Source organism: Fukomys damarensis, unplaced genomic scaffold (assembly GCF_012274545.1).
Source record: "Fukomys damarensis isolate Sample0158 unplaced genomic scaffold, DMR_v1.0_HiC HiC_scaffold_7, whole genome shotgun sequence".
NCBI classification, from domain to species: Eukaryota; Metazoa; Chordata; class Mammalia; order Rodentia; family Bathyergidae; genus Fukomys; species Fukomys damarensis.
The window spans coordinates 36,404,081-36,430,529 of record NW_022900919.1 but is presented as its reverse complement, the minus strand read 5'-3'; the positions used below and the strand labels follow the sequence as shown (position 1 = coordinate 36,430,529).

Below are 26,449 nucleotides of genomic sequence, written 5' to 3'. Positions count from 1 at the left end.
CATACGCGCCAGCTGACCCGCTCTGCTGCAAGAGACGCGGTCAATTCTGGGCGCCCAATCGCACTCCCGTAGCCCAAGGTCGCGACTGGGGACCGCCCCGGGTGACAAGAGAAGAGCCCGGTCCTCCGAGACGCCCTCACAGGCCCAAAGGAATTGGTGCCCTGAGCTCTGCGGCTCTCGATCGCGCCCACGACTAAGAGGTGAGATCAGCACCTTGGCCCGTGCCGCTCGGCCTTTTCTTTGAAATTAAATGTCTATCAGCTCCTCTCCCCTCCACATTTTTTCTGACAAAACCTAAAGGCACAAGAGAACCCTCGGGATGTAAGCTGTGCCTTATGAGTGAGCAGAAACCCACAGAAGCTTTAATGTATTCATAGCGACCTTGTACCTTGGGACTTTTCTAAATATTTTCCGAGAATCATCTCGTTTCATTTTCATCCATCCCTGTGAAGTGGATACTATCATGACCCCCGATTCACAGATAAAGTGCTGTATGGAGTAGGCGGGTTACCTATCCAAGTACATGCAGGTAGGTGGTATAAATAATGATGTGGAGAGGATGAATGACAGCATGTTCTTCCTTTAAGTCCTGCACTCTTGCCATGACAGCTCTCTTGTCTTCATTTTCTCTTGCCAAGGAATCTGCCCTGTCTCAGACTCTCTTGAGAATTTTATGAGCTCTAGAAGTCTCTTCATAGAGGAAAAACACATCTGGGTACACACATACTCACTGGTTTTCATGCAATTTCAGAATTTTCAGATCCAAACATGGACCTCAAGTTAAGACATTCATCTTTCCACTGAGATTTGGTGTAGATGGTTGATCGACGAACACTAAGGTAGACCAGGATCCTGAGGAAAGAAAATTGGAAACCAGAACTAGTGGGCAGGATCTCTTTTTTTCTTTCAGAGTCAAGGAAGTTCTTGGTGTGCGTCTTAGTAGTTGATCATGAAGGGGGTGTCCATAATAAACTGACTCACAGACTGCTGGTTTCATCATTGTCACTTGATTGCACAATGCCACATGATGCCAGTGCTTTCTTTGGGGTGAATGACATGAGAAACAACATTGAAGTCTCTGATTAGGAAGTCCTTGTCCCCACAAATGAGGTGGCATCAATTCAGTACTATCAATAAGCTATTTAGGAGTATCTCATCCATATGTGACCTAAATGCCTATGCAATATGTCACTGTGCCTAAAACAAGCCAAAGAGCAGCTGAAATAAATGTCACCAAGCCATGCAGCAAAGGCTGAGAGGATGACTCAGGCAGCCCCAGGGCCACACACAGGCCTGTTTATACAACAGTTAACAAGCTGGCCTGTCTGGCTTCCTCGTCCACAGTATAAGGAGATAGGAAGGGAAGAGAGTGAAAGCAAGTAGGACGTTGAAGCCGTAAACTGTATGATTGTTGTTATCTCAGCAGCAATGGGAATGAAAAAAAAAAAGAAAGTGAGGAAAAAAAAAAAGGTGGGACAACTGCATTGTTATGGTTTGGGTCTCGATGTTGCCCCAAAGACTCATGCAGAGGCTAAATCTGGAATGTGTGCTGCTGGGATTAAGGGCGTGTGACTACTACACCACTACACGTGAGTGACTGGCTTGGCATCACCCTAATCCCAGTAGTCTGGATCGGATGAAAGGGGCAGAAAGAGCTGTTAGGTCCCTTGTTGCTGTTGTCCCTTGTTGCTCATGGCACCAAGTGTGCACCATGAACTATTTCTCCTCTGTGATGCCCCTCTGTCATGTAATACTCTGCCTTAGAACTACCTGACTGTGGACTAAAACCTCTATGAACTGTGAGCTAAATAAACCTTTCCCCCTTTAATTTTGGGTGTCAAGTATTTTTGTGTCAGCAATGAAAGAAAAGAGACTAATACACACATATTTGACGTTAGCTGTTGCTGCCCCCCTGACTTCTCTCGGTCTCAGCTGCGCAGCCACTGCTGAAGACCTCAGAACCCTGCAAAACTCCCTCCATAGACTAGTCTCTGCCCTTTCTCCTGAATTCCTGATTTGTACGTTGCCATGTAGATTTTAACTCAGCTGCCTCAAAATTGACGGTCAAATGGAAACCAAGTCTTTGTAAATAGGGAAGGGTGGAGGGGGTGAAAGGAGGGCAGGGGTAAGGGGAAAAAAATGAGAACCAAGATCTGTCATGTAAAGGTACAAGATCCCAACGATGAATGTAACTGTACCGTAAACCTAAAAAGTACCAATAAACTCAATGAAAAAAAAAAGATGAAGGTATGTGAGGGAAAGAAAGAATGGAGGGTAGATTTAGTGTTTAATCTGAGTAAGTGGGTGGATGTTGATGCCATTATTTAAAATTGGGACAAATGGCGAAAATCAGGGTGATAGCAAGAGTTCTGCTCCAGCTGGGCACAGTGGCAATCCTCCTGCTATCCCACCTACTCAAAAAGTTAACACAGGAGGATTGTGATTTCAACGCAAACCTGGAAAACTTAGCAAGACCCTGTCTTTAAGCCAAAGTTTTTTTAAAAAGGGCTGAGGATATAGCTTGGTGTGAAGGCCTTGGGTTCAGTCCCCAGTGACAAAAACAAATGGGATTGAGAATTTAGCATAGCACTCCCTTGGTTCAATCTGCACTACCTGGGAAAACAAAACAAACAAAAAAGAGCTCTACTCTGGATGTGTTACATTTGACATCCATATGAGAATGACGAACAGACAGGTGAATCTATAGCTTTTTCTTTGGATGGTACTAAATGTTGAACTCAAGGAATGGTAAGCTATACCTCCAGCCCCTTTATAGGTTTATTTGAAACCAAGTCTCACTAAGTTGCCCAGGCTGTCCTTGAACATGTCCTCTGGCCTTAGCCTCCCAAGTAGCTGAGATAACAAAAATGCACTACCACACCTGGCTAAATATATAACTTTTGAGCTCTGGGAAGTCAGTGATGCCATTATAAACCGAGAGTAAACAATCAGAAGCTGAAAATAGGGTTGAAGGTCAGGAGATGGGATGAGCCACAAAGAGAGTTGCTGAGGATAAAGCAGAATACTAATGCTCTGGTGAGGCATCGGACTGAAGAAAGGGAGCCAGCAATGGTGACTGAGGAAGAGTGGGCACAGTGTTGAGCAGAAACAGCTGTGAAGATCGTCTGGTTTCCCAGAGAGACATCTCTAAAGAAGGATCAAGTAGTCTACAGTGCAACTACTGCCAAGGAGAGTGTAGGTGAGGGAGCAGGTTTGTGCTGGCAGATGTTATAACAAGATAGAATCTTTCCATTGCAAACATTGGGAACTCAGCTCCTATTCATGCAACCCTTAAGGTAATGTGGAGGGCAACTTCTGGCACAATCAGATCCAGGATAAAACCAATGCAACCAGTCTTAATTCTTCCCCATCTTTCCCACATGTGCTCTCTCTGTATCAGCAACGACATCTCCTGTAGCCCTAGCTCTACACCCCACTATTTAACAACTTTGGCAGAAATAGACTTTTAGACTATTAGATGAGATCATTTTGGTGGAAGAATCTGATCCCCGATATCTGCTAGGCTAATATGTTTGAGTGATCTAGTATACCTGGAGAAGGATGGTTCACTCAAGATGGGCCATGCCTAGGTCATAGACTAAGTTGTCCAGAAGGGCCAGCCTCATCCCACTACCTAGAATGGACTGCTCATGTGATAATTAGGTCCTTTCCCCAGAAACAAATAAAGAAGAAAAACAAGCTGGGCATACCCACTGTGCCCACTATGCAATAAAAAATTTTGGTTTTTATTTCCATAAAGAATAGCAAGAAATAGAATTACATATTAGAATACACATGATAATTTAATTGCTTATGAAAACTTATAAATGTCTTTCAAACCATTCAAGTACGTCATCCCTACGTAAGGTGACACAGTAATCATTCATGACACCTTTGTATCTCACAAAGCCCAGATAATTATGTAAAATAAGTATCTCAAAATTCATACATTCTGTATGATCTTTCAAAGCTGAGAGCTGTGTGTTTCTACATTGCAGGGAATATACTGATAATGAAATCACAGACATAGGAGCTTGACAACCTAGTTAACCTTGCCTGCGTTGGAATAAAATGGGAAAGCTGTTTTAAAGAAGGAAGTTTAGATGAGATTTTTTAAAAATCCCCAGCCAGGATGGGGATTTAGCTCTGGTTCCAATGCCTGCTTCCCAAGCGCAAGGCCCTGAGTTCAATTCCTGGTACCAAAAACAAAACAACAACAACAACAAAAACAAAAATAGCCACTTTGCAAACTAGTATTGAATAGGATTTTTAAAAAAATACTTTGACTTTATTCCAGCTGAATATTTTTAAGTGTATGCATAATTTTCTGAAATTAGTTGCAATAAACTGTGATAACATTGCCTAAGAAACAGCTGACCTTTCAAGGGACATATGCTTTAAAATATTTTTAATTACTAAAAATAAAGATAAAATTAGCCTTTCAATACTGATTTTTCTTTCTTCATTTCTTTCTCTACCCTCTGCCCCGGGCTGCTGTAGCTTTTCTTTTAGCCAGGAAAACAAGCATCTTGAAGAAGCTGACCAAACATGGCTTTAGCAGATAAGAGACTTGAGAACTTGCAAATCTACAAAGTTCTTCAGTGTGTTCGAAACAAAAACAAGAAGCAGATAGAGAAGCTGATCCGGCTTGGATACCCTCAACTAATCAACTTCACAGACCCCGTGGATGGACTTAGTGCTCTGCACTTAGCTTCAGTATCCAATGATGTTGACATGGTCGCCTTTCTCCTTGAACTTGGAGCTCACCCTGATGTGCAAGATCATAAGGGCTGTACTCCAACAATGAGGGCTGCTGAACTGGGCCATGAGTTGTCAATGGAAATATTAGCCAAAGCAAAGGCTGATATGACCATAGTTGATAATGAAGGAAAAGGTAAACTATCCCAACATTCTGTCCAGTAGGATGCAACTACTTTTTAGCCAGGTATCAATTAAATGGATTTAGAAGGGTTTTTCTAAATTTTATTTTCCAAATTCACAAGTGAATCACTTGTGATTTTAAGTAAAAGGATCCTTTCTCATTCCTATACTGACACCTCATTATTTGAAAGCAGTTCATGTGTATCTTAGGGAAAACAGTTCTGAGAGCTTGACCATTTACAAAGAAAATTAGAACTGGACTAATCAGTATGTGGTGGCTTCTTTTAAATGAGGAGAATTGTCAACATTATACATGCTTAACTATGATATTACCATATTCATAATCTTCTATTGCAAAATATAAAATCTTGTTAGAAGAAAAGATTCCCTACACATTAGAACCTTGTGCAGTACTAGACTTAGGACTCCAAAAAATTTTTATCCTTTCTCAATAGCAAGCTGTAAAAAGGACTTACATTTTAGAATTCAGGAGGACTAAGGTGGATGGTGGCATAAGCTAACTTCCTTTTTCTCCTATTGGGAAATTGGACCCAGGGGTACTCTGCCACTGAGTTGCATCTCCAGCACTTTTTTATTTCTTATTTTAAGACAAGATCTCCTTAAATTGGAAATTGGTCGTACTCCTCTTGACATTGTGATCTTTCTATATCAGCCTCCCAAGTAGCCATGTAAGTTTCTAGATACAATTTTTAAAATATTTGGATATGACTTGAAATGTTAGACAAGGCATTTGAAGGATTAGTCAGTTGCAAAGAGGTATACTTCCACATTCTCTGCCCTCTTGAGCCCCATGTCAAGACCACAGTCTGGAGCTTCTTTCCTAAATAACTTGAGGTTTGGGCAAGATTTGACCTGGCCTCAAGAAAAACACCACAATCATTACTACCAGACTTAATATAAAATGATACATTTAATCAGTTGTCCAAGAGAATTGCTACAAGTGCAAAGCCATTAACGTCAGCCCGACACTGGAGAAATTAATCCCATTTTGTAATGTTAATGTTTTCTGACAAGAGCAAAGTCTCCTTTTGTAATTCTCTCCAGACTTGATATTTGATAGATGACTTGCTTAAAACAAGAGTAAAGAGCAAAGAAAAGGAGAAGTTATTTAATAGAATCACATAGCAAAATAAATTTCAGATGCATTTAGAGGTCAAGTGTGCTTTAAACTGTTAAATCTTGGAACAGCAGAAAGCTCTGAAAGTTTTATAGACTGCCAAAGTGTGCTTCATAGACCCTGAAATCACTGGGATGTTCAAAAATGATACATGCAGCACTGGTTCCACTGTTGAGTTCATTAGAAAATCATTAAATGAAATGAATTCAGACATGTTTCTTTTATAGTATCAGACCAAAGATGGTAACATTTTCCATATTAACTTGACCATGAAATAGTTTTTCCATATGACAGCAAATATACTTGGAATTTTGAAAGGTCAACTTTGAGAAACACTGTACTGGAACACAGATATATATGAGCCAAAAATTGAGAAATTTTATGCCATAAAGAGATCAAAATTATAAAGTTTTAAAAAATCAAATAAAATGAAGAACACCTAAGTATCTGTAGCAAAATCAACAGCCATATGGTTAATGTTTATGCTCATTCAAATTAATATTAACCCTGTTAAGGTTCTGGAAAATAAACATTGAAAAAAAGCAGTTAGACAAATCCTATAGGAAGAAATTGAAACATATAGTAAAACTTGAACATGTAAAATTTTGTTTCACTCATAAGCTTAATAGTTGAAGGGGGCTGGTTTGTGGTTTGCCTGTGACCCTGGTCTCCCCTCTCCATTTTATTTATTTATTTTTTATTTTATTTTTTGTACCGAGAATCAACTCAGGTCCTTGTGTTTGCAAAGCAGGCGGCAGAACCACTGAGCGAAATCCCCGGCCCCTCTCCTGTCCATTCTCAAGCCTGGCTCACCTTGCACATCCTTGGGGGGTAGCCACTTACTAACTGTTTCACTCAGCTTACAGTTATCTCTCTGCCGCTAGCATCCTATGTCCTGGGGACAGATGTTTGACTCTCTGCACATTTGATTCTAAAGGATAAGCAAACATTGAACTGGTTAAAAGGGCTCTGTTTCCATTATTTTCTTCCATTCTTTCCTTAATCCTTCTCCCTTTCCTTCACTCACCCTCTTTCTCTTGTTCCTCTTCCCTTTTGAAAAAGATCTCCCTACCTCCAATTATTTATCCTTTAATTTTCTCTTTATTTACATTTTGGGGTCTTCATGTAAGAGAAATCATATGATTTAAACTTGTTTGTCTGGTTTATTTCCCTTAGCACTGAAAATTGGGATATAGTATACAATAAACATTCACCTTGTGTGTCTCCTGTAGTTTATGGTCAATTACAATCACTTCTTTCAATGAATCCTTTTATATTTTTAGATTATGCCTGACGTTAGCTTCATCTTCTTATAGTCTTTAAATATCTCAGTCTCCAGAACTAAAAAAAAAAAAATTTTAAAGCAAATGCTCATCTTCTCTGTCCTTTTCTTTCTCACCTCCAAGCTTTTGTTAAATTATATTAGTTCTACATTATAATGAATTACAGTGTTCTTTTTGTATCTAAAGTTCCTAAAGTGAGTTAGTTTTATGGTTGAACAAATTCTTTTAGTCATATATTCTCTGTTGATCTCTTAGTGGACTCACTTTTGCCATCAAAGTAGTTTAGTCTGCTCTTTAGGACTTATGTCCTTGATTTCATGCATCTTTAATCTTTTTTTATATCTGCTGGTGATTTTACGTATAACCAGCAACTTCATTGGGTATAAAAATTCCCTGTTTTCTTTCCGAGTGACATTGTAGGGATCCTTTAATTACCCTCTAGCATAGAATGTTGCTGGGACAAATTTCTGAAGCTAGCCTGACTTTTCTGTATTAGACATGAGCTGGATTTTTATCTACATGTTCATAGAAAACTCTTTTTACTGGGCTTTTCCTCAGTTTATCCTGTTAATTGTTCCTAATCAGCTTCTCCTAAGATCCTTCTAATCCTCAGATTCAGGTTTTTCACTTTAAGAAAATATTTTATTATACTTCCATATAATTTTCAGTTCCTTTAGGCTTATTATTCTAATTACATATATGTTCAGCCTTCTTTATAGCTGTGGACTATTTCAACCCTTCGATTATCCTGATTACATTTTTCTCTTTTTTTTTATAAAATAATTGAATTTATTGGTACATTTTAGGGATACAGTACAGTTACATTCATTACTGGGATCTTGTATCTCTACATGACAGGTCTTGGTTCTCATTTTTTCCCCTTGTCCCTGCCCTTCCTTCAGCCCCTCCTCCCCTCCCCATTTACAAACACTTTATTTACATCTTTTCATTTTCTCACATTTTTCTTTTCCCTATTACCCTTCCCCTACCCCTCCCACCTTCCCTGCACCTTTAGCCCCTTGCTTCCCATTTCACAATATCAGTTATCTCATTAGGATTGTATGTATTATTACAGTTTATTCACACCAGAGAAACTATTCGGTATTTACACGTGTGGCTTATATATTTCACTTAGGAGTATATCCTCAATATGTATCCATTTTCCTATGAATGAATCTAATTTCTCATTCTTTATGGCTGAGTAATATTCCATTTTATAGAAAAATCACACCTGATTATGTTTTTCTTATTTTTCTCCATATCCCTCTCTGCTGCCCTTTTTTCTGCTTTTCATTTGACTTTCATTTCTTCTGCAGGTTTTCCTCCACTGTTTCACTCCTAAATTCTTTTGGCTCAATTAATCTTTTCCTTCTATCCATCTTATGTTTTCTTCAAACCCTGTTGGTCTTGGTCTATCTTTGCACTTCTATTTAATTTCTTTGTTAACACCAACAGAATTGGTCATTAATTTTCCCTGGTATAATTTTTCTAGAGTGTACTTCTTACATGGATTTCATTATCAGTTGCTTATCTTTCTCATAGTGTCTTTTTCATAGATCACATGCTGATTTCCTTTTAGTTATTGTTCCTCTTTGAATGAATCCTCTTTTTACAGTGAGATTATTATAAAGTCATTCTAGAGTTTGTTTGGTTGTTGCCTACCCAGTACTTTCTTAACAACATTCTCTCGGGATTATAACCAATACCTATGATACGTAGTACATTTTTGACAAGAATAATGTTGAGGGCCCATATATTACAGATCCTTAGTGTAGGGATTCAACATTTTTTTTTCCTTTGGTGGGAAAAAAATGATTTGCCAAAATGGCAAAACCAACTGTCTTCTAATTTTCATCTCACTCCTATTACACTGAGAGTCTTCTCCTTACAAACATGGGTTTAAGCCCTCTGGCACATACAGCTCTGTCATTCTAAGGGACATTTGGGGTGCAGAATGTAAAATGTCAAATCCCAGGAGTGATAAGGGCTCCCATGTCAGCATTCCAATTCTCCTTTAAACCGGGTCCTGTGACACTTAGTGGTTTCTAACTTTATCAGAGATTTCCTCTTTATTTTTCTGATTTGGTGTTTTAGCTGATTTCAGAGGGGAATCCAAGGCAGATATGCCTTTGCTTTTCTATCTTTAACTAGTTAAATATGGATTTTAAGTTTTCCTTTTTTTCCTATTAGGTACAAATATGTACATAGGTTGTTAATTAAGTGCTCTATGGAAATTCTGCTTTTCTTCAGGCATTTTATTTTACTGCATTTTACCTACTAAGCGACATTATCGCTGTGCTTTGATTGCCCTTGAACATGGTGCGGATGTCAACAATTCAACTTATGATGGAAAACCCGTGTTCCTTAGAGCTTGCGAAGAAGCCCATGATATTAGAGAGATGTGCCTGACATTTTTGGAAAGAGGAGCTGATCCAAATGCTATCAACTCAGTATGACTATTCCCCTGATTATAAATACTTCTTTATTCTATAACAGTGTTATATTAGTATAATTTCTGTGTTTATATATGAGAAAATTACTGTTAGCTTATAGATTTTTCAGTTTGACTCAAAATACTTGAAATTGATATACTTTTATTACCTTTATATTGCCACAATTTTACAGACTAGTTCCTAATTATGATTGGAAAATGCATACTTATTATGTACAATGTCAAAATATAATTATAGAAAGCAGTAGAAAATGTATAACTGGTACATAATAAAAATTTATCTTCTTGGAACAAAAATATGTAGCTCTGCCGTTTCTCTTAGGCATTTTGTTTCCTTTCCTCAACTGGCTAATTTTACTGTTTTCTTTTCTTGTGTTTATCATTTCCTGACACACAAAAAATAGACTTTTCTCATTAGAAAACATATGTGATCTAATTTGGGGCATATCGTATCCTCAATATTCCCTTTTTGCTCTGCTTTCTTTGCAAGAAATGCATTTTTAAAAACATGTTATCCTTTCTTACAAAGTCTGGTAGAGCAAGCTTGATGATTGTACATTTTAGAAATTAACTCACTGTATTTGCTTAATGATTCTTCATTGTTTTATGAAACTAATGAAAATGCAAAGAACTAGACTTGCCAGTATAAGGTGAAGGTCAAATGAATTCAAAGCATATTTATATTGAATATGTTATTTAGTGTGACAAGTACTGTATAAACAATGTTTGATCTGTTTCCTCTCCAGTCCACAGGTCGCACCGCTTTAATGGAGGCATCAAGAGAAGGGGTGACAGAATTAGTTCGGGGAATATTGGAAAGAGGAGGTGCAGTGAATACATTTGACAATGACAGACATCACGCTGCTCATTTTGCTGCCAAAGGAGGCTTTTTTGATGTAATGATCCGCTCTTTGCTTTTAAATTTGTTTCTAAAAAATTCTCTTTTTTTCTCAAAATTTTTATTTATCATGTAGGTTCCACTGAGACAGAGTTGGTTTGTTTGTTTCTTTCTTTCTTTGGGTACCAGGGATTGAACTCAGGACCTTGCACTTTTGAGGCAGGCGCAGCACCACTGAGCTAAACCCTGGCTGGAGAAGAATTTTTTTTTTTCTAAGATACCTATGTTCTTTTCATCTTCAGTGCCCCCAAATCTAAATTTTAGCTTTCATTACATCTTCCAGCTTCTTGTTCAGTTGTCTCTATTTGCTACTCTACTTACTAAATATTGCATATATTTGGTTATGATGATCAGAATTTGTGCCACCTGAGGCTACACTACTTTAAGCCTTCATTATGTATTAGAATTGTCAAAATAGAGTCTGACCTAATTGCGGGGAGAACAAGGCCACACTACTCTCTCGTCTCCTCAGGATCTGTGTGCCTCTAATAATACATCTGAATTTTAAACTCTGATTTTATACTCTAAATTGCCTGATATTTTAGCAAAGAATATCCCATGGACACAGTGACATCACAAAAACAAAGAATTAACATTAAGCTTTTTAAAAAAAAATTCTTAGTTTCATTTATCTTTACTCAATTTTCCTGGAGGTTTAACATCGTTTCCTTTGTTTTTGTCATGGAGTCCGTTAGCACTACAGGTGGTGACCTGTGGTAAAAAACTTGCTTCCGGATGGCGTTTGTCATATTCTGCTTTCTTAAATCACCTCCTTTTTCCAAAATGAGTGTCCCAGCTGAGTACAGTTTTCTGTCCTCTAGATCAATGCTGTTTGATAGAATGGTGAGCCATGATGGAAATGTCCTGTATCAGAGCTGCACAATACAGTAACCACATGTGGCTTTTGAGCACTTGAAATGTGGCTGATATAGCTAAAGAACTAAGATTTTGGTTGTTTTAAATGTAGTTCATTTCATTTGAGTATTCTACAGTCACACGTGGTTAATAGACAATATACAGGGTAGCATAGAGCTACACGCTATTCTTCTTTCACTAAATGTACACTCCTAATCCTCTGTAATACCCACTATTTATTTTGCAGATACTAAGGCTCCTTTTTGCATACAATGGAGATATGGGGATGATCGCAATGAATGGGAACACACCACTTCATTATGCTGCTATGGGTGGTTTTACCGACTGTTGTAAATATGTAGCTCAGCGAGGTACATTTTCTAATAATTTTGTGTCTAAAGTGTTTATGGCTTACTGGTGTCATAGGTGTGCAGAGAATTTGAGCCTGTTGCTTCTCAGTTGCTTATCTTTTCAATAGCTCACTCATATATAGATAGAAATTTGGAAATGTTTTCTTACAACATCTGTTGAATCATGCGTCTAGTGTTAAAAATAATGAAAATTCATTTTTCCAAAAGGAGTAGATTATTGTTAAAAATTTGAAGGGGAGAATTCTGAGTTCATTAAATAAGAAAATTATTAAATTGATTAAATTCCTAAAAGTGCCAATATAAATCTAAAAAAGGACAAAAATTAAAAATTTCCTTTAGTGCAAAATTTTAATTTTTTTATGTTAGAAATGTTCTTTTTGTCAACTTTCTGGATAATTTCCAAATATAGGGAACAATATTTGGGGGAAAACATGAAATAAAATGAAAATTGTTATAGAAAATTAAAAATAGAAAGCAGTAATTTTAATATTTTTCTTATAGCTTTTAAGTAAATATTAATTTGGGCATATAAACTATATTATATATACTATTGCTCAATGAGTCCTTTAAAATGAAAATATTAATTAATTAAGTTGAAAGATAAGGATACATTTGTTGTTTGTTACCTACTAATTGAATGTACATCAAAAGTTTACTAGAAATAGAATTGCATTTTACTGAATTTTTTCAGCTTATGAAAAACAAACAAGAGGGGCCGGGGATTTAGCTCAGCAGTTCAGTGACCTGCCTTGCAAGCACAAGGACCCAAGTTCAATCCTGGGTACCAAAAAAAAAAGAAAATCAAGAACTTAATGTTAACATGAAGTATATGTTCTCTTCACAAGTAGAGAATTTAAGTCACTACAACCTAAGGATCCTATACCCTAACTATTAATATAAATAAAACTAACAGAACTAAATGACTTAGAGAATAATAGTTGGTCCACTTTTACTCTTATAAATTCATAAGTGCTCCCTTTCCACCCCTATTATAAGCCCTTTTAATAGATAAGGAAGAAAAGTATATTGAGTGTAATTTTGTCCTCTCAATCTGTCTTATTGGTCTTGTGTTCAAATCTGTTACCATCAGCAGTTTATTTTGACATTTCATTTTAACATTTTATATTTCTAAAAATCCATAATCTTCCCAGGTTAAGACGAGCTTCTTCAACTTTAACATGATGACTTTTTCGTATTGGGACAAATATCACTACACATATACTCTACCTTTTATATATTCTTGGGATAAAGTCAAGAAAAGCATGTTGAGAAGCAAAGAACAAGAACTTGGTTCATGCATAAAAACCTTGACCAGTGAGCATAAAAGTTCTGTTTTCCTGGGAGACTCTTAAGACTGTATTTTTAAAGCAAATGTCTGAAAATGTTTTAAAATTTGTAGTGCATTTGGGAGTACAAACCCATCATCAGATCCTATATAGGTGATCAATTTCATAGCAGAAGTGTTAGCATTAGCCTCACTTTCATCTTTAGACTCAACTCTGAGGCTACCTACCAGAGTAGCCAGAAACAACTAGCAATGAAATGTTCATGTCTGCATAAGCACTCTGGGTTTAGTTTCTGCTATGCTTAAATGTAAAACAGTTGTGCTGGCTGACTGATTTCCCTACATGAAAATTTCTTGCTCAGTATTGTTTTCTTTTGGTGCCCGGTCCTACTGTTGGAACAAGTTACAGCTCCCTGTGAGCAGTGTGAGAGCCATACCTAAGACAAAGTGAGACAGTCTGGGCAGTCTCCTGAGGTCCTTGCCTCCCTATGTTTTACAGCACCAGCCAGCAGAAAGCTGAGCATCTTTCCTATGGAGGAACTGAAATTATAGAGGGAATGAAGGAGTCTTTATTTACTGTATCAGTGGGGGAAATTAGCTCAAGAACCTGTGAGGAGACCAAGCTCTGAGGATGCCCAAGTTGCTTATACAGAATGGAACAGTGTGTGTACTTAGCCTACACACATTCTTTTGAATACTTTAAATCATCTCTAAATGACTTGTAGTACCTAATATAATGTAATGATATGTAAATACTTGTCATATTGTCATTCATGGGAAAACACATCTATACACTATAATAGATGCAGTTTATCCCCAATATTATGTATCCTCAATTGGTTGGATTTCTGAGTGTACAACTTATAAATAAGGAGGACCAACTACAATAATAAAGGAGGAGATAGAAATTCCCAACCCTGAAAGATGGGCAAAATGCTTTCAGGTCTTATAGACCAGCCAGATGTTGGGGGCTTTTTATCTACATGAAGACTCCTAAGAAGAAACCAGCAGCCCATAGGTCTAAATAATCCTCAACACTTGAAGCTGCAGTGAACAAAAAAAAGTGGCTTGAGAGATGGTAAAAGCCCAGATGTACTGACTAGGTCAGCTGAGTGAAAACAGTAGTGCTGGGATTACTAAGGAAATGCATCATGGAATTGATCTTCTATGAACTTCTACAATTAAGACCATCTCAGGGTCCAGTAAGTCACTGTCCTTAAAACTGTCTGATACCAGACTTTTATAGCCCTCACTGCCTTTTTTGATTTTTTCTATCTCTAACAAAAATAATAAACCTTAGTTTAAATATGGACTTTTTGATAATACCAATGAAAAAATATTAATCTTGAAAAAATCGCTAATCTTTTTTCTTTTCTTCATTCTCCCTTTTGTTTCTGGGTGTTTCTTTTCTTCTCTCAAACATATGAAAGTAGAACTGTATCAGAACCCTACTATGTCCATCGATGCAAGGGTTTTTTTCAACAAGGAATAATATTTGCATAGTGGGGAGCACATTTTATTTCTGCACAGAGCTACCTATACATTTTGATTGGTAGAGTTACTAATTAGATGCCAATTATTTTATTATGTGATGTTGGCAAAGCAACAGCTAAGCCTTCTTCTACACCAAACATACCAGAAAGAACTATTTCATGGTATTACTTATTTATATACATAATGGATTTTTAATGTCTCAAGACCTATTACAGGTAACACAGCCTTTTTAGTAATACCTAAATAGATCTCCTGATGCATTCAGAAAAGTTTAGTTCTTTGGGGAATATTTGCAAATAGTATTAGCCCTCTCATTTTACACTGGAGACCCCAAAGGGAAATGAATTTTAATGTATAAATTGTACAGAAATCTAAAGCTGAAATCCTCAGATGTGATTAACAAATTACATTGTCCTGTGTTAAAATTGTTCACATGACTTTCCCGTAAAATATCAGATTACTATAAATTACCTTACTTCTGTTGGGTAAACATAAACTATTGTTGAAGATCATACACAGATTTGTAATCTAAATCATTCAAGAAGAAGCAAGTATCTTTCAGCATTCTGAGCCAATAAAGCCTTGTGTAAGCAGTATGAATCTAGATTCTTCTTCCCAAATACCAGTGTATTGTCTCTTCTTCTGTTGGTACAAAGTCTCCTCAAGAATCTGTTGATATTTCTTAGAAATATTGACATTTTTGTCCAAAATATCTATTTACATGTAAGGATAAGTATCTTACTCCTTTGTGAGTGGACAAAGATCATAAACTTATCCCCTTCAGAATTTACCAAACTGAAGCCAAAATACAGCTTAAATGGGTAATTAAAGTAGCTGAATGTACTCTTCTCTGTATAAGATTTTAGGACAAACTTCTGATGAATACTCAAATTTGGTAAGATAATTGTATAAGGATTTGTATGGCCATACAGATGCCATAATACTAATAATTGTGCTTCCTGTCTTAGGATGTGACCTGAAATGGAAGAATTTAGACCATAAAACACCCAGGGCTTTGGCAAAAGAAGGTGGCTTCAAAGCAGCCAGCAAAGAAATTCATCGAGCAGAGCGAATTGCTAATAAACTGGCCAAACCAGGAGCCAAAAATCCTAATCCACTCTGGGCCCTCAGATTACATGATTGGTCCATAGAACATGAGACTTTTCTTAGGGAAATATTTTCATTTCTGGACAGGGGTGATGGGTCAGTCACCAAAGAAGACTTTGTAATGACCCTGGAGGAGAGGCAAGAGTATGCAAGCTCTGAACAGCTGTTTTCAATAGCTCAACTGCATGAAAAATTCCGAGGAGGAGGGGTCAATATTAATGAGTTCTTTAAAGGAACTAAATACTTAAACAAGTCTTTTGTCTTGGGATCTTATGGAACTAAGAAAAAGAAAAAAGGGATGGGCAAAAAGGGAAGGAAAGGCAAGTTTGCTATACCTCTCCCAGTCTGCGTCATTCCTGAAGATGCATTTCCACATCGATCAGATGGTGGGCCTCCATATTACATGATTGAAACCTACCAGAATGTAACTGATTACAGCCGTTTTAATCGAGATCACCCACCAGAACATCCCATGCAGGATGATTCTGCATGGTACATTGATGAGCCCGGGAAGACATTTTCAAATATTAATTTTATCACCAAAGCAGGAGACCTAGCATCTCTGAAAAAGGCTTTTGAATCAGGAATACCTGTAGATATGAAGGATAAATATTACAAGACACCACTAATGATGGCATGTGCAAGTGGAAACATAGACGTGGTCAAGTTTCTTCTTGAAAAAGGGTATGGTTTTGGTTAAGTGAGGTTTAAATTTGTATAAGTCTTCACATTTCAAGGAAGCAAAACAAGTCATACGAAGAATTCAGTTCCAGAATTTTTGTAGCATAGAAATGTATTTTGTCAGTGAAATCTATAATAAATGTATCTGTTTTGAGACTCCAAACTTGGGAACATGGGCCTGTATATGAACAAAGATAGTTTGCTCATAACAATTATGCACAAAGTAAAGGCCAACACATTTTCTCTGTGGGGGTAGAAGGATTTCTGATTGGACATCACTGGCTTCCTGCCAGGGACTGGACAAATCAATTTTTGTCTGTCCTACCTGAAAGATGTGGAATCACTTTTTAATCTGCCTCTTTTTGGTGATGACCTTAATAAATTTAAACAAATGGAATGGTGGCCACAAAGACTAAGGATATATTTTTGTCACTCTGTAACCCAATATCTGCCTCATAGATGGCAAGATTTTCATTGGCTCATGTTCAGATATCTTTAAAATATCAAAACATGAATTTTCATTTAACTTTTTTTTACTGAAATAATTGTTCATGTCTAATTTCTACTACCATAGTTACCTGATTGGAGCTGTTATGGAACTCATCTCAGGATTTGTTAACACTAAAGGAGTTAAAACTAGTACAGCACTGACTGAAGCAATTGCAAATTCAAAAAGACACTAATATCATTATTACCTTAACATTAAATGTTGAAGATTCAAACTTCTGTATTGTCAAAAGATGTATAAAGCAACTAAGGAAAATTTGAACTTTTGGACAATGAAATGCTAACAAGGACTAAAATTTTAAATAACATATTAGATTTTTAATAATGAAGGCCCATTTAAAAATTCATAGCTTTTACAAACTGTGCCCCTATAAATATGGGTGAGCACATAACACTGTGGTAAGATTCCTTTAATTCTTCTAGAAAGATACCCAGCAGAGGGTTGGCTGGGTCAAATGGAACCTCTAATCCTAGTTCTTTGAGGTATCTCCATATTGATTTCCATAGTGGTTGCACCAGTCTGCACTCCCACCAACAATGGAGAAGGGTTCCTTTCTCCCCACAATCCTGCCAAAATTTGTTATTGGTTGATTTCTTGACAGCAGCTGTTCTTTGTGGGGTGAGGTGGGATCTCAGTGTTGTTTTCATCTGCATCACTTGAATGACCAGTGATGTGGAACATTTTTTCATATATTTACTTGCTGGTTTTACTTCTTTGTCTGAGAAATGTCTGTTCATTTCAGATGCCCATTTTTGAATTGGGTCTTTATATTTGGAGGGGATGATTTTTTTGAGTTTTTTATATATTCTAGATAATAGTCCTTTGTCTGAGGAGCAGCTGGTAAAAAATTTTTCCCACATTGTAGGTTGTCCTTTAGTTCTGTTGATAGCTAAAACTTGGAAACAGCCCATTTGCCCATCAGTTGGAGACTGGATAAAGAAGATGTGGTTTTGCTATAAAATGGAATACTACTCAGCCATAAAGAATGAGAAATTAGAGTCTTTCACAGGAAAATGGATGCATATTAAGGATATACTCTTAAATGAAATAAATAAGTCACACATGTGTAAATACTGAATAGTTTCTCTGGTGTGAAAAACTATAATTGCACATAAGATCTTAATGGTAAAATTGACAAGGTGAAATAGAAAGAAAAGGGCTAATGGTGTAGGGGAAGTGGGAAGGGTAGGGGAAAGAAAATAAGGGAAAAGAAAACATATGAGAAAATGAGAAAATGGAAATAAAGTATATGTAAATAGGGAAGGGAGGAGGGGTAAAGGGAGGGCAGGGGTATGGGAAAAAAATGAAAATCAAGACCTGTCATGTAAAGATTCCCAATGATGAATGTAACTGTACTGTATACCTAAAATGTACCAATAAACTCAATGAGAAAAAAATTTACAAAATAAAAACTCATAGCTTGCAGAAAAACAGATACAAAGTGGAATAATAAAATTTTTCTGTCAGCTTTGGACAAGTTTTACAGTTTTTATCGATTTTAAGATTTGCAAAAACTGTAATAGGATCCAAATGCTTTTCAAAGCTAAACAAACTATATCTACACACAGAAAGTTAGGACTGTAAAATAATGCAGAACAGTGAGGTTAAAAAAATTATGACAGACTTTACTTAGGTCTCTCCTAGTTTATGATTTAAAACTTGATGAGCTGTATATGAAATCTTACTTTGCATTTTTACTTTCCAGTGCTTGGAACAACTGACATTTTCAGTGTGTGCACCTGTCTTATCTTACAGGGCAAATATAAATGCCACAGATAATTTTCTGTGGACACCACTTCATTTTGCATGCCACGCAGGCCAGCAAGACATTGCTGAGCTCCTTGTTGAGTCTGGAGCTTCGGTCGATGCACTTTCAATCAACAATTCAACTCCTTTAAGTCGAGCTATTGAAAGCTGCAGGATGGATACTGTAAAATACCTACTTGATATTGGTGCTAAATTTCAACTGGAAAATAGGAAAGGTAGGTGTTCACATGTCTGATGGTTGGGGTTCGAAAAGGTGAGTTAATGTTACATCCCAGTTCTCTTGTAGGAGGACTACATTTTCCCCTGGGCTTCTGATGCAAACACAGCCTCAGTTAAATGTCCCATGAGTGTGTCTGATACCCGGTGCTATAAAGGGCCAATTATTTGTCTGCAGTCTGTCATGCACTGATACTTTTATAAAACACAATGAGAAATTACTTATTATAAAATAGAATGGAAAGAAGCAAAATACAAGCTCAAATTTTGTTTTGATCAGTAGATTCAAATCTCATGAATTTTGAAATAAGAAATTATTCTATTAAATTTCTATAAAAATGTCTAATCACTTACTTTCTGTAGTAATTTCTTGTGGATCCTTAAGTTAGTTTGTACCAGTTTGCAGATCACATCTTGAGTTATCACCATTATAACTTCTAATTTCTAATAATTGGCCATCGAATAACTGTAAACTTTAAAGTCCTCAAACCTGGACAAAGCAACTCCTGAATTAAGGCTTCCTTGCCTCTAGGAAACAAAAAGGTGGTAGACCCAATGTCATGAATACCAAAAAGGAAGAATAAGAAGATCATTTGAATAAATACTTGAGTTCTTGGCTTAAAGGTGTTTGCTTAATTAGAGCCCATTGCTGTTCTTAAAATCTCTTTCACTTCAAGCTGCCCCTGGTCACAAGTGATATTACACTAGGCCTGCCTGATGCCATTTCAGGGAACACAATACTGACACACCTACCTGGTAATGTTATAGGGAGCAACAGCCCATGCACTTACAGAAAGAACTCTTTGCATTGGCTTCTTGAGTCTTTTGGAATTTGCCTTCTCACTTCATGGAAATGGAGAAGTAGGGTAAACTTATCACACAAAAGAAATGTGTGCATTGTAAGGAAAAAACTGTAAGTTGGGTATTTAAAATGTACTCTAACATTTCCCATCCCTTTGTTCAGAAATGTGGTTTAAAAATTAAGAAAAACAATAAATTTTTATGCTAGTAGTTGCAGTTAAATCATGGGATTTGGGAGCTGGTTCTACAGTAGAAAATATCTACCTCTGAAATTATATAATTGGCTTTAGTAATCACCCTTCCATAGGTTTCGAGGTAATATGCTGAGTGTTTTTCTACATGGTTATCATGAAATCTGTTTCTTATAACTCTGAATTTATGTTTCAAACAGGGCACACTGCCATGGATATTGCAAAAGCTTATGCTGATTATAGAATAATTGATATGATTAAAGAAAAGTCAGATAACTTGCCTAAACCAGCAGAAAATCAAAAACTGAAAGCCAAGCCACCCCCTAAACCAAAGACTGAAGGCTCTGAAATTAAGAAAGAAGAGGTACAAAAAGAAGAGGTTAACTACCTATTAGTAACCTATTAGTAACTACCTAATAGTAACTGTAACTCCTTAAAATTCAATTGACAAATGCCCAACAGAAATATTTATATTATTATAACAGCATGGACAAATATATACTTTCTGTACTATGATACAGTATTTTTAAAAGAACTATCTAGCAAGAAAGTATCTATTACTGAAGACTGTAAAACTCATTGCAAATAGAATCTTCACAAAACTCAAACTGGTTCAGCTAAATACAGTTAGAATGTTCAAAGAACTGGTATTGGTCATGCATATAGTTGGTCTTGAACTACACAGATTTGGTGATATGGCCCAAATAAGGAGTGGAATAGTAACCTTTATGAGGAGTGAAGTAAAGCATGATTTTCCTTCATCTTGGTCTCATAGTCATTGCCTACCTTTCTCCCCCCTCAAGAAATTTAATGAATTCCACTGAACACTGGAATATGGAATCACTTATAACTTGAGATATCTTGCAAAATAACTCCACAAGGTTTTGCATGTGCCACATTGACTGCTTCCGATAATCTAGAGTAGATTGTATACCCTTGAATTGCCACCAGAAGCTTGAGGTTGCTGCCCATGGTGGTTGCCATGAACAGGACAGCCCTAAGTGTATTGCTAGGCTTGTAGCTTCTTTTAAGGAAACAGAAAGTTCACTCCGAAAACAGAGAACAAGGATGAGAGGGTCAAGACAGAAAAGCTCTAATACAATCAATTTGAGAAAAGTTGGGAGAATGTAGGTGGTAGAAAGTATATTGGTAAAGGGATTGTAAGCAGATAGCACAGAGTTGTAAACATTGAGGATAGTCAACATGGCAAACACTGTAATTATTTTCCCTACCCAAGGCTATAAAAAATCTTAATCTCAAATTATAATTTTGTATAGTAACATTCGTAAGTGTTTCCCCCTTGGCTTCAAAATAAATGCAAAAAAGCAATATTAGAAAATGAGTATTGGTCTTTTGATTTTTAATTTTAAAAATCCGTTTCCAGGAAGCACTTTCATCACTTTATACTGTACCAACCATAACAGAAAAGAAGAAGAGGGATAAGGATAATGTGGTTTATCTCAATTCATTGATTACCAGTGGGTATACCAAGAAAGCGGATATAACATTTGTTCCACGAAGGGTAAGCACTTTGGAAAGATCCTCATAGCATGGTGAATCTCATAATGGCATTTTCAAGTATTTCCTCTGTATGTCATCCAGACAAATGTTTCAAGTTTATCTTTCAAGTTGCTATTTTGCAGAAGTCTTTTTTGCCAGATCCTATTACTTTCAACTCAGTAAGTTTTGCTTACCAACATCTCGTTCTCATTGTTCCTATTTCTCAATTGACATTTAAGTTTTCTTTGAGAGACTGAAGTCTTCTTTGGTCAGTGGCATTCTCTATAGCCTTTCAGTCACCAAGTTCTGTATCTACTTAATCTCAGTACTTCTCGGATCCAATGCTCTGCTTCTCAATCTTTACCTACTTGGAAATTTCATACTGATTAAGACTGGATATAACCAAGTAGTTTCCTACAGCATCTGAAATTAGAGGTGGAGACATCTTTGTGAGGATGTTGTCCTTACTGTGCCTGTCAAATCATACTGAAGGAGTAGCTCCTCCTGGTTTCTGTTATGAAACGAATTTCACCTTCCATATAAAATTCAAAGTAATAAACACAATGACCTTCCAATTCATTTGCTTTCCTGTTTTGATATCCTAAACATAAACCATGTCTGGCCAAAGGATAACTGGCCAGGCAAGTAACTAAAGTACACTGCTGAGCTCAGCTCCCAGACAGTCCTGATTAGAGGCAGTGATGCTCATGTAACCACTGATGTCATGTAAGAGAAGAATGATAAAATATATCTAGAAATAAGGGAAGCTTCTAAGGCTGGGGGAAACTCAGTGGTACAGCACTTCTTAGCAGGCACTTAATTAAAATTAAAATTAGTTAATTAAAACTAAAATTGTCTGGATATCACCATATTCACAGGTGATCACACTCATGACTGCTCTGGGTTTGGCTGTTTAAGGTTTGGAGTCCTGAAGCCACAACAGCAGAACTGGTCCGGAAGCGGGAACTGTGGAGGGAAAGATTTACTTATGAAGTAGACTTTGAGGATTTCATGATGCCTTTTCAGAAGAACATTACAGAAAAAGCTCAAGCTTTGGAAGCTGCCTTGAAGAGTTAAATCACATCAGTTACATCTTGGGGTAAATACTTTGAAACCCAGGGACCAAACTTTGGAGAAAGATATTTCCATCAAAGCCAAAATCCATTAAAAAAATCTTTATCAAATATTTGGTTTTGCTTTAATAACTATAAATATTCTAAGCTGTATGATGAAGGTATATTGCAGTGAATTATAATGTCACTTGGGGTAAATCCCCCAACCTCATTAAGAATGGAGAATACTTGGCATTTGAGTTTAAATGTTATTGTCAAAAAACTTACCAGAAGGACACTATTGTTCACTTAAAGATAATCCTTAGTGAATGCATATTGAGGAAATATTCTTAAGTGAAATTAATAAGTCACACATGTGTAAAAAACAAAGAGTTTCTCTGGTGTAAAAAACTAGAAGTGTAAATAAGGATGAAAATGCATAATTGATATTGTGCAATAGGAAGAAAAGGTCTAAAAGACTAGAGGAAGTGGGAGAGGTACAGAAAAGGTAACAAGGGAAAGAAAAGATATGTGAAAAAACATGGAAACTGTCTTCGTAAACTGGGAAGGGTGGAGGGGCTGAAGGGGGGGACTAGAGAATGGGGAAAAATAACCAAGATAAGTCACATAAAGGACTATTATCTAGAATATATAAAGAACTCGAGGGGCCAGGGATTTCGCTCAGTGGTTCCGCCACCTCTCACAAGCATAAGGTCCCAAGTTCGATCCCTGGTACCAAAATAAATAAATAAATAAATAAGGACTAAAAAAATCAGACCCCCCCCAAAGATAAAGACCCGATTCAATAATGGACATCTGAAATAAACAGACATTTCTCAGATAAAGAAGTAAGAGCAGCAAATAAACATAAGAAATAATGTTGAACATCACTGGCCATTCAAGAGATGCAGATGAAAACAGCACTGAGATTCCACCTCACCTCACAAAGAATGGCTGCTATCAAGAAATCAACCAATAACAAATGCTGGCAGGCTGTGGGGAAAAAAAAGGAACCCTTGTACATTTTGGTGGGAGTGTAGAGTGGTACAACTACTGTGGAAATCAATATGGAGATACCTCAAAGAACTAGGATTAGAGTTTCCATTTGACCCAGCTATCCTTATGCTGGGTATCTTTCCAAAAGAATTAAAAGAATCATACCATGGTGATATGTGTGCAATCATGTTATAGTGGCACAGTTAGTAATAGCTAAAACTTGGAGAGAGACCAACTGCCCATCAGTTGGAGACTGGATAAGAAGATGTGGTTTTTCTATAAAATGGAGCACTATTCAGCCATAAAGAATGAGAAACTAGAATCATTCATAGGAAAATGGATACATATTGAGGCCATACTCGTAAGTGATATAAACAAGAGACACTCATAAATACCAAATAGTTCCTCTCATGTAAAAAAGTAAAAGTGTAAATAAGATCCAAATTGTATAACTGATAATGTGAAATAGGAAGAAAAGGGCTAAAGGTGTATGTGAAGTGGGAAGGGTAGGGGAAAAGAAATAAGGGAAAAGAAAAAATATGAGAAAAGGCTAAAATGGAAACAAAGTCTTTGTAAATAGGGGAGGTTGGTGGAAGTGAAGGGAGGGCGGGGACGAGGGGAAAAAATGAGAACCAAGATCTGTCATGTAAAGGTACAAGATCCCAATGATGAATGTAATTGAATTGTATACCCTAAATGTACCAATAAACATAATAAAGATTAAAACATAAAATAAAATTAAAATTAAAATGTGAAAAAGAGGTAATTCTAGTGAAAACTGATAAAAGAATAACTTACTATTAGGAGAGAGAAGTCATTTGTAATCATGTGAGGAAGTTTGTTTCCCACACACCACTGTAAATGTGTCTTGGATATTATTGTTGAGTCATCTCTGGAGGTATTTTCACTCCTCCATTTCCCTTCCACTCTGAGATTGCAGTACTTCCGTACCTCTAACTTCCTCCCTAGTTGTCGGACCATGGAGGGGCCTTTAACAGTATGCTGGTCCAGAGAACAGAGGAAACAGAGTGAGCTGCTAACCAGCCTAGCTCCCTGGAGACAGACCTGAGCTGGTTCTGCTTATGAGCTCTGCCATCTGTCAAAGAGATTGGCTTCAAGAATAATTCCTGTTTATTTAAAGAGGTTTGGTTTTGGATGCCCCCTTTTTTTGCTGCAATTTCACATTTGTAGTTAAGTTACAAGAGTTTTACAAATAATTTCTGTGTACTCTTTAATAGAGTTCCCTGATAGATAAAATGGCCCTAACCCCACATCCTAAATGACTCTTTCCGACAGATAATAAATCACTCCAGGGAAACAATGACCAAACTTTCTTGACACAAAGCTCTCCCACTTCTAGTCCTTCCCACCGGGAAATTCAAACCTGCCAGTGGATTTAAACCTCACCTCTGGCTGCAGCCAAACATCTTACCCCCCAAGACCCCTTGCCCGTATAAAACCTCACCCAGCCAGCCCCCGCCCACTGCTCTTGCCCTTGTCCGAGACAGCCCTGCACCCCATCCTCTACACCCCATCCCCCTAATAAAAGTCTAGTTTCAAGTGTTCGTGTCTTTGGCTTAATTCCCACCTCTCACTCTTTACCCAAATATTAACCATATACCACATTTGCTTTATCGCTTTCTCTCCATGTATATGGGTGTGTGTGTTTGTGTAACTTCCCCAAAACTCTTTTGTGTACCAGCTGAACATATGATGTTCCTTAACCCTAATACTTCAGTGGTTTTCTTCTAAAAGCAAGAACATTCTTTTACATAACATTATTATTGTCAAAATCAGGAAAGTAACACTTGAAGAATCTACTTAAACTATAGGACTTTTAAAAATATTTTTATTGGTACATTTTAGATATACAATGCAGTTACATTCATCATAGGGAACTTGTACCTTTATATTACGTATCTTGGTTCTTATTTTTCCCCATTCCCCTATCCTCCCTTCACCCCCTCCACCTTCCTCATCACCAAAAGAATTGAAAGAATCATACCATAGTGATAAACGCTCACCCATGTTTATAGCAACACAGTTTGTAATAGCTAAAACTTGGAAACAGCCCAATTGCCCATCAGCTGAAGACTGGGTAAAGAAGATATGTTTTTTTAAAAAATAAAATGGAGTACTACTCGGCCATAAATAACAAGAAACTAGAGACATTTATAGTTAAGTGGATGTACACTGAGTGAAATTAACAGGACACACATGTGTAAATACCAAATAGTTTCTCTGGTGTGATAAACTAAAAGTGTATATAAGGATCAAAATGTATAATTGATATTGTGTAATAGGAAGAAAAGGTCTAAAGGTGTTGGGGAAATGGGAGGAGTAGGGGAAAGGGAAGAAGGGAAAAGAAAAAAAAGAGAAAAGGAAAAAGATAGAATCTATAGGATTTTTTAAGGTATTAATATTTTCCTATTTGTCATAACAACATCCTTTATAGCAAGAAAAGAAAAAAAGAAAAAGAAAGGAAATCCCTGATTGTGGAATACATTCAGTTCTCTCTTCTCTTTAGTCTTCTTTAGCTTTCTACTGATACAGGCCAGTTGTTTTGTAAACTATTCCTCAGTTTTACTTTGTCTTACAATTTCTCAAGAAATGCATTTCAGGCTCAATACCACAGATTTGATATTGCAGCCTTCTCGGAATATCATAGCAGGAGGACATGACCTTGATATACAATATAAACTTTGTAAACTTTAATCTGTTTACATATCTTGAGGGTAGGTCTTTGAAATTGTGTAAATTTTCTTTTGCTACCATGAATTTCACATGCTAATTTTCACATCTATGTATAATTTATACCTAAGGTGACTATTACAGTGACATATTTCCTAATGTTGATCTTATTTCCTTCCATTTCTTTGTTGTCTTTCACTGTTGGGAAAAGCTTCTTTTCTTTCTCCTTAATTCATGCCTTAAAGTAGGATGGACTCATGCGTACTTCTTTTTTATGTTGTG

At 36.7% G+C, this 26,449-nt stretch overlaps 1 protein-coding gene across 7 annotated transcripts; it reads left to right on the top strand.

Moving 5' to 3' along the window:
- Positions 1–6: 6 nt before the first annotated feature.
- Positions 7–22,864, top strand: Ankef1 (ankyrin repeat and EF-hand domain containing 1). Of its 7 annotated transcripts, none has more exons than XM_010616007.3 (11): positions 7–200; positions 752–839; positions 4,501–4,894; positions 9,553–9,752; positions 10,501–10,650; positions 11,755–11,878; positions 15,626–16,448; positions 18,709–18,935; positions 20,129–20,307; positions 21,313–21,450; positions 22,347–22,864. In XM_010616007.3, exons 3-11 carry the CDS (start codon positions 4,549–4,551, stop codon positions 22,503–22,505), a joined length of 2,346 nt encoding a protein of 781 aa, XP_010614309.1. In that variant the 5' UTR covers positions 7–200; positions 752–839; positions 4,501–4,548; the 3' UTR covers positions 22,506–22,864. The 7 variants fall into 7 exon arrangements, with proteins under 7 accessions (XP_010614309.1, XP_010614311.1, XP_010614307.1 ...); XM_010616008.3 differs by lacking the exon at positions 7–200 and adding an exon at positions 226–529; XM_010616009.2 differs by lacking the exon at positions 752–839 and having other exon boundaries at positions 20,129–20,292.
- The last annotated feature ends 3,585 nt before the right edge of the window (positions 22,865–26,449 follow it).

What these genes read in the sequence shown, in the direction of transcription:
- Ankef1 (XM_010616005.3), top strand. Translation starts at nt 4,549, where the DNA reads ATGGCTTTAGCAGATAAGAGACTTGAGAACTTGCAAATCTACAAAGTT. An exon ending in AGTTGATAATGAAGGAAAAG is followed by an intron (nt 4,895 to 9,552) that starts GTAAACTATCCC and finishes GCTTTTCTTCAG; the next exon opens with GCATTTTATTTTACTGCATT. An exon ending in TAAATATGTAGCTCAGCGAG is followed by an intron (nt 11,879 to 15,625) that starts GTACATTTTCTA and finishes TTCCTGTCTTAG; the next exon opens with GATGTGACCTGAAATGGAAG.